At 41.4% G+C, this 8,368-nt stretch overlaps 1 protein-coding gene across 4 annotated transcripts in view; it reads right to left on the bottom strand.

The window, feature by feature from the left end:
- LOC109962148 (MAM domain-containing glycosylphosphatidylinositol anchor protein 2) overlaps positions 1 to 8,368 on the bottom strand; it is a 178,469-nt gene that overhangs the window by 83,623 nt on the left and 86,478 nt on the right. For all 4 annotated transcript variants that reach the window (XM_020603594.1, XM_020603597.1, XM_020603595.1 and 1 more), the window contains exon 4: positions 327 to 523. In XM_020603594.1, coding sequence (XP_020459250.1) covers positions 327 to 523 — 197 coding nt within the window. The remainder of the gene's footprint in view (positions 1 to 326; positions 524 to 8,368) is intronic.

Here is an 8,368-nt window from a genome sequence, read left to right as displayed (position 1 = left end):
CAAATTTAGCTTGTGATGAACAAACACATTTGGTGCTATGCCATCCCAAGTTTATTAGGGTCGTTTCACATCCAATCAGTTCTGTTACCAGCCTATTTGTTTTTCCTCTGCAGTATGCAGGGGAGGGCAAAAGCTGAATGTGTCCATAACAACAACATAAAACACCATTCAAAGAATTGGGATTGCCAAAATCTTCAGTCTGTTTCATATTTTATAAGTAAGAGCATTATATCTTGGTATAGTGTACTGAATGAAATGGCAGCCATTTCTTTGCATCTACCATTCTTCATGATTTCAGATCTTCATCCATGTTGCCTCTGTCTTACCTGTGTGAAAAACGGCTCGTAGATCTCCACGCCCTTGTCTGAGCCCTGCGTCAGGACCTCTCTCCCGCGATGCCAGCTGTAGCGGACAGGTGGGTTGGAATTGGCCACGCAGCGCAGAAACACGGTCCTCTCATAGTAAAATTGCTCCTTAGCTTCTCCTATGCTCTGATGCACTGTCACCACCGGGTCATCAAGATCTGTGAGAGGAGCACACACAACAAGAAGGAGGCTATCAATGAACGCTTTTCCATGAGTTGCTCAATTTACGAACAAGTCGTCGATGTCTTGGATCAACCCATTTCATGCGCAAACATACACTGTATTTGCTCAGCTGTGGTAGCGATAAACAAACCCAGTCTAAAATCTTTGTATTATCAGTATCCACAAATACAGTCTCCCTCAATCAGAGCTTCTTGATTGTGGTTAAAGAGGTCAGAATCCTCATTGCATTAGGAAAGCCAGTTATTGGCATGCACACAGGGACTGATGTGTGAAAGGAGGAGAGAGGCCAACTACTTAAGCCGAAGGGCACTTTGTCATCCTAGTCAAAGCAAACTGCTATTGTACTGTATGCGTTCCAGGGCCCACCAAACTGTGAGCTTCAACTATCAGCAGCAATGACAAATACTGAACACAAAATGATGCTTTACATCCATCACTTTAAGGAATAACGTTGGGTTGGCCTCAGCTCTGATTTCGGTGCTCTGTAATTTGACACAAACTCTAAACATTGCCCAACAGATCTGAAGGAAGTTTTACCCCAACGCTAGACAGTTGGGTATATGAACAAGCACTTGCAGATGATTAAATGGATTCAGAGTTAATCATCTTATCCAGCTATCACATTAAGCTTCGGCAAATAGTGTTCATCATAGCTGTGGTGTCTTTTAGCATGCTAATACTTGCCTTTTAGATTATGTCCATCTGCATCCTCAAAGAGCGTGCAGTGCTAGCCGTTTCACTTTCATCTCCATCCAAGATGCAATCAGTTTTTAACATGAGCAAAAAGGCAATTTAAGCAAGAAGATGAGAGAAACTAATGTGAGTTATCCTACGTGCTAAAATTCTATCTGATAAAGGCCAGCATTTTGCATATGAAGGGGAAAATGATTGTTATTAAGGAGTGAATTAGTTTATCAGTGATTGAGCAAAAGGTAGATGACTGAATGATTAAGAAAGCTGGTGTGTGAATATATGAGCGAGTGAGTGCAAATGAATAATTAACTTTTTAACGATTATAAGCCTCCAGAGAAAAGCTACACGTCTGAAGTATTATTAATGGATGATTTTATTGCTTTTAATTCAGTAGCTGTGGCCCACTCCTGAATTTGCTGAAGATCAGGTCCTAATCAAGGTGCCTGTGGGCCACAGTGCACAGCATCCAACCTTAACACCCCAGTCAGAGAATGCTGATTCCTCAGTTTCATTAAAGACAAGTTCTGCCCTACAGGCCCTTAATCAAAATCTAGCCATGGTCAAAACTTCATTCAGGATCCATTACAGTGTCTCAGGTAAGAGCAATTACCTCTAGGGGGGTGGAGAAAAACAAGGCAGGGGGTGGAAATGCTCTGGAGAATACAGAGCAATTGGAGGGCTGTTCTAGGGGAGCAGATTGCTCAAAGTAAATATACTGATTCATTACAGAGAGGAGGAGGATAGTAAGAATCCTACATCTTATCTCTGACACTACCCAGCTTCTCCCTCATCTGTTTCCTGCTTCAAACAACCAATTTATTGCCAAGTGTGGCAGAAACAGAGTGAATCATTGTCAGTCCTATCTACCTGTGATACACGTGTCTTTAAGTGCCAGACCTGATACGTGGTTGTCTTTATTTTTGGTTATTGTGATAAGAGTGAGTGTGTGTTTCTGTATTAGGTAAGAAGCATTTTGAGCTATGAATAGGGTCCAAATGATATGCAGAGAGGAAGTGGATGCTAGGAGCATGAAGACATAAATATGGAAATGTATGTACTGGATTAAAATTTGATGAATTTCAAACAAAATTCCACCTCCACCGTCAGTCTTCCTCCTGTAACGATGGCATGTGTGTGTGTGCGTGTGTCACTCTTGTGCAATTAGCTTCTGAAGTCATGCTTGACTGATAGTGAAGCTTAAATCCCAGGGCCCTGAGGAAAATTGCAGTGTACAGGCCGCCTGTGCCAGAGTTGTTAGGGTTTGTAATTGCAGGTTTATGAGTTCACAGGCCAGTAAATCTGCCCGTGTACAGCTAAACGCTCCAGCGAGCTAACCTTAGCATCATTCCCGCTCCCTCCCGCCAACCACGACAAGCCTCAAAGCTCTGGGTTTCTCTGATATTAAGACATGAGGGTGGGGCAGCATGACACATGCTAGACAGATCGCATGTGTGTGTGTGTCACAGGAGGTCTCACAAGACATGGGAACAAAAGGCATAACATCCAGTTTATCACCAATCTTTTTATTCTCTGAAGTGAGAAAAACATGAACAAAACCTGAAGATGTTGGTGCTCCCCCGTGGACAGCAGATAGCAGGTTTCATCTTTATAGGCCTACCAAGAAATTTGTCGGACAAATAGGCACAAGTGGTCTGAATAAAAGAGAAGATGAAGGCTAAGAAGGTTCGTCATTATCACATCAAACATTAGCTTCTCCTTTTCATGTCCCCCACCCCTTTCCAGAAAAAGTAGACACCTGCACAAAAACTCACACACATTACCTCACTCCACCTACCCGCACCCAGCCACCCACCCACACACAGATATCCGTGTACATACCAGTGTTGTAGTACTCGAGCCCAGGACTCAGACTCAAGTCCAACTTGAGTCCAGATTTTCAGGATTTGACTCGGACTTGAGCACTGAAGACTTGGACTCGAGCATTAATTGCATTCGGTTGCATTCCCAGGTGCTAATCTAAAGCGAGATTTTCTATTTTTTCCTTGGCTTTGAAGTGTTTCACTCTCTCTGCCTGAGCAGCCTGATCACCTGGGAAGAGAGCTCCTATCAGGCTCCCAGGCTGTCAGCCATGAGCGACAGAGGCCCGCAATTAATTTCACCTAATCACTGTCCCAGCTTGATTACCAGTGGGACTCGCTGACCTGAATGACATTTATGCAAAGTCTTTCATGAGTAAAAGCTGGCGTGTTATGTCAAAGATAAGCAATTTGCTTTTATTTTGTGCCAAGGGACAGCAAGAGACAGAAAGAAGGTGTCATGGTCAGAGAGACACAGACACAAGTGGATAAAAAATTAAGGGTTGAGACCATGTAAAAACTTCTAAATTGCTCTTGTCTTGGTGCAGCATTAATGAGGTGATGGTACTGTATAGCAGATGTCTACTACACTTTTTTCTAAATAAGGGTGACGCGCCCTCTTTATAGAGGACTTTTTGTAGAAATATGGACATGAGACATAAGCAATTAAAGTTAGTCATTACCTGGCAGCCTGCCCTGTGAAGGACCTCACCTTCAAGCTTCTTTTTAATAGGAGCCGGAGTCTAAAGCAAATCTTAAGAAAGGCAGAGCATGAATAGGGAGCAATAGGAGATAAAGTAATATTCTGGCTCATTAGACAATAAGACTGGCTGTTGAGAATGTGTTTCTGACCATATTAAATGTCCATCAAAGGTGTTTGCTCAGGCTAATAATGGAATTTGTGTAATTTTTAAAAACATCACATGCAGTTGTTTTTAATTAAAGCCTTAGAATAACACTAAAAACATGAGGTCAAGGGAATGGGCATTGAATATTAGATTCAATGTCTGAGATATGTCCACACTGATGCATATTTTAATTTACAATAAAAATACTATGTGTAAAAACACTACATCAAATAAGACAGCAACTTGATATGTATATGCTGTGTGTTTGCTGAATGGTGCACATTAATGTATTTAATTTATTTGGGTCAAAGGTTAATAAGCCATACTGGAGATATATAACATCACTCTTATGCAGAGGCCAATAAGCCATACCGGTGATATATAACATCCCTCTTATGCAGAGGCCTTCGATGAAATATGAGAATTCAGCATGTAATTTACTGTCAGAACATTTCCGTTCCCTCATCTCTCAACCCGTTGGCAACAGTGACCTCTATCTCCTGGGCACACTCCACAATAACTAGCTCCCACTAGGTGTATCTATTTGTTGTCAGCTGTTGCTTCACACTAGAGAGTGATTGTTGTGGCAGATGGATGTGCTGGGGGGGGTGGCTGAGGACGTCAAGCATTGATTTCTGCAATAAGTCCACTCTGATGATGGCACCTGTGTAACAGAGATATCTTAATAAACTGAACATCATCCACTGAGATATGAGATACAGCTCATGTGCTGCACCACTCTCTGTGCTGCACGGAGGGAGAGTGGCAGTGACACACATACTGTATCCCTGTGTGTGTGTGAGCATGCGTGTAATATGTTCACATGCACACTAACTGCATTACGACATTAATTTGAAGAATATTTGTTACTATTACTACTATAAACAGCTGGAAAGTCTCCTCCTACATGATTTGATTAAACAGTTTTTATAGGTTCAGCTAGAAAATTTCAAAGGTTACTTTTTTGTTCATTGCTAAACTCAGGCCAGTTTCTAACTTAGAGGAATAATTTGTGCTAAATTAACTATTGTGACTGCTGACTTTAGAAATATACTTAACATACAAACTTAGGAGTTTTGATTTTCTCATCTTACTATTGGCAAGAAGTGAATAAATTTGCCAAAATGTCAAATTATGTCTTTAGTTTGACCAAGACACTTGTAATAGTAATGATGTATGTCAGTTTTATTAACAGAATATCCTGTGTTTTATTGCTTGTAATGCTGAGAGTACTACATTAGATAGTATATGTTATGTAACTCACATCTATGTGTATTAATCCAAATTATATATGTATTTTTACATATGTATTCTTTTTTCCATAAGGCACTTTCTTCTACAGGCAAATCTTTGATTATTCATATGTATATGTATTCAATAGAAAACCTTATGTCTAGATTTGTGTTGAAACTATGTGTGTACTATATACTGTATTTTTTGATAATGTTTTGGTTTGAATGTTTGTGTTTGGGACCAATATAAATGAGAAATGTTAATTTTCATCCCATTTTGATGTCTGTTAAATGTGCTTATGAATAGCATGACTGTACCTGCTTCTCAGACAAGGCCTGTTGCAGGAGAGAGGATGTTGTACCTGGGCTGCTATTGCGGGATATGACGACGAGTTGCAGGGCACTGACTGCATCCAGCTGCGCTTTTATCCCAACAGCGACAGCTCTTAGAGGGTGAAGCCTATACAAAATAGAACAGTAGTTACATAGAGTAACCCAAGCTTCTATGAGTATAGGCGTAGCCCTCTAAGCTTACAGCCCCACTGTGTCTACCTCTGCTGGCTGAATAAAAAGTGCTGGCATAGGGAGCCAAACTCAGATCACATAGGCTTTTATGTGGCCACAGTGGACCTGAGTGGAGACAGCTCAGTGCAGGGCACAGGGCACAAAAGAAATCTCTTCGGGACTGCGCACACATGAGGGATAAACCCAATAGCAACAGCTCTTAGAGGCCTATGCCTATACTCATAGAAGCTTGGGTTACTGTAGGTAAACCACCAATTTTCAGTACTCATGACTTGACTTTGACTTGAGTACTGATGACTCAGACTCGAGCACTGACTGCATTCAGACTCCGACATTGGAGACAAGGCCTCAAACTTTTTTTTTTTTTTGCAATAGGCTATAATAATTTGGCATAAGATATTATCTACCAGTATACCGCTTAATCCTGAATAGCACCTCAGGTGGGTGGAGCTAATCTCATCTAGCATTAGGTGAGGTACACCCTGGACAGGTCACCAGTCTATCACAGAGCTGACACGTAGACAAACAATCACTCTTAAGGGCACCAATCAGCCTACACTGCATGTCTTTGGACTATGGGAGGAAGCTGGAGTACCTGGAGAAAACCCACACAGGCACAGGGAGAACATGCAAACTCCACAGAGAAAGGCCCCAGGGCTGGAACCTAACCACCGCACTGCAATACCAGCTATTAAAACCTGTTCACCCACACCATGCTGTATCCAGCACACTTCCATTGAAGTGTACACTCCACCTTTCTAAAAATGATTTTTATGTATCAAATTGCAGAATAATATGATGATGATGCAATACATAGATATACAAAAAATCTGGTATACAAAATGGTGAGAGCTGTCAATTGTGTTTAATATAGACCTTGATGACTGACTTGACTCAGATTATCTCAAGGTTTAGTCACACAACTACAACACTGCCTACACAAATTGTGCTGAACAGATGTATGCAGTGGACACACACAAAGCACTAAATCAAATGAACACTGTTAGTAAACCAAGGAAAATAAGCCACAACATGACCACAAATTGCTGCCTTAGATTTTGTGTTACTTATTCATCTACTTTATATTTCATTTGTATCGTGTGGCATTCATGTGGACGGCAAAGTAAGAATTTCATTGTACAGGGAAACACGCTTCCTGAATGTGCATATGATGAATAAACACTGACTTTGACAATGCTTATTTAACACACATCTCAAACACACTAGCCCACATAAAACTCCTTAAATAATAATAATAAACTTTATTTCTAAAGCACTTTACAGCTCACCTAAGCACAAAGTGCTGTACAATACCGAATAGCAACATAGAACATCATAGCAGTCTATAAACAAATAACACACCATTATCTCTGCAGAGAATTCAAAGCATTAAACGCCAAATAAAAAGGCCTGCCTAAAAACATGGGTTTTTAAAACTGACTTAAAAATCGATAACTCAGTTATATTCCGAAGCTCCTGCGGCAACGAATTCCACAGTCTAGCACCATGGACAGCGAAGGATCAGTCACCCCACTTCTTGTACCGTGACTGTGGGACCACCAGTGCCAGGTGCTCTGTGGATCGCAGCGCTCTGCGCGAGGTATACACAGTCAGCAACTCTGATAAATACTGCGGAGCAAGTCTGTAAATTGCCTTAAAGACAAACAACAAAACTTTAATTTGCACTCTCCACTGCACTGGAAGCCAGTGCAACGAGTGGAGAACCGGAGTGGATGGGGGCATATTTGCACGTGTTGGACAGCAGCTGGGCTGCAGCATTTTGAACTAATTGCAACTTTTGGAGAGAGGACTGCAACAGGCTGGCATAGAGAGCGTTACAATAGTCCAGACGCACCATGATAAAAGCATGGATAGCTTTTTCCAGATTTGCACATGATAAAAACGGCTTAACCTTCACTAACAGCCTTAAATGAAAGAAACTAGATTTGACTACGGCTCTGATCTGTTTTTCAAAGTTGAAGCCACTATCAAATATAACTCCCAGGTTTGTTAGCGAATCTTTAAGTGAAGGGGCTGACACACCTAACTTAGGGACACCTGCGTGTGGTCCAGCACTGATCAGCATATACTCAGTTTTACTGTCATTTAGATGCAGGAAATTCTGCACTAACCATTTCTTGATGTCTCGGATGCAGTCATCTAAAGAGGCAAGTGGATTTTGATTATCCTGTGTTAACAGTATATAAATCTGTATATCATCGGCATAAAAATGAAAGTGAACATTATGATTTGCTATAATAGGTGCTAGAGGCAGCATGTATAGAGAGAATAACAATGGAGCCAGGGTCGAACCTTGTGGGACACCTGAAGAGAGAGGAGCTGTGTCAGAGGCAAAGCCATCAACGACAACGGAAAAAGTTCTATTGGTCAAAAAAGAGCTAAACCATCTTAAAACTGACCCTCTCAGGCCGACAAGATGTTTGAGTTTGGAGAGTAGGATTGCATGGTCAACAGTGTCAAAAGCTGCAAACAAGTCTAAGAGGACCAGCATTACAGACCGTTTTGCATCGAAGACCGTGGTAATATCATTGTGGACCCTCACCAGAGCAGACTCCGTGCTGTGGCGGGCTTTAAAGCCAGATTGAAATTTGTCGGCCACACCAGGACAGTCTATGTGGGACTGAAGCTGAGTGAGGATGAGCTTTTCCATTACCTTAGATGCAAAGGGCAACAAAGAAATAGGA

This window comes from Monopterus albus, unplaced genomic scaffold (assembly GCF_001952655.1).
Source record: "Monopterus albus unplaced genomic scaffold, M_albus_1.0 scaffold62.1, whole genome shotgun sequence".
Taxonomy (NCBI): domain Eukaryota; kingdom Metazoa; phylum Chordata; class Actinopteri; order Synbranchiformes; family Synbranchidae; genus Monopterus; species Monopterus albus.
Note: the sequence above shows the minus strand (reverse complement) of the source record. Positions and strands in the feature narration are given on the sequence as shown.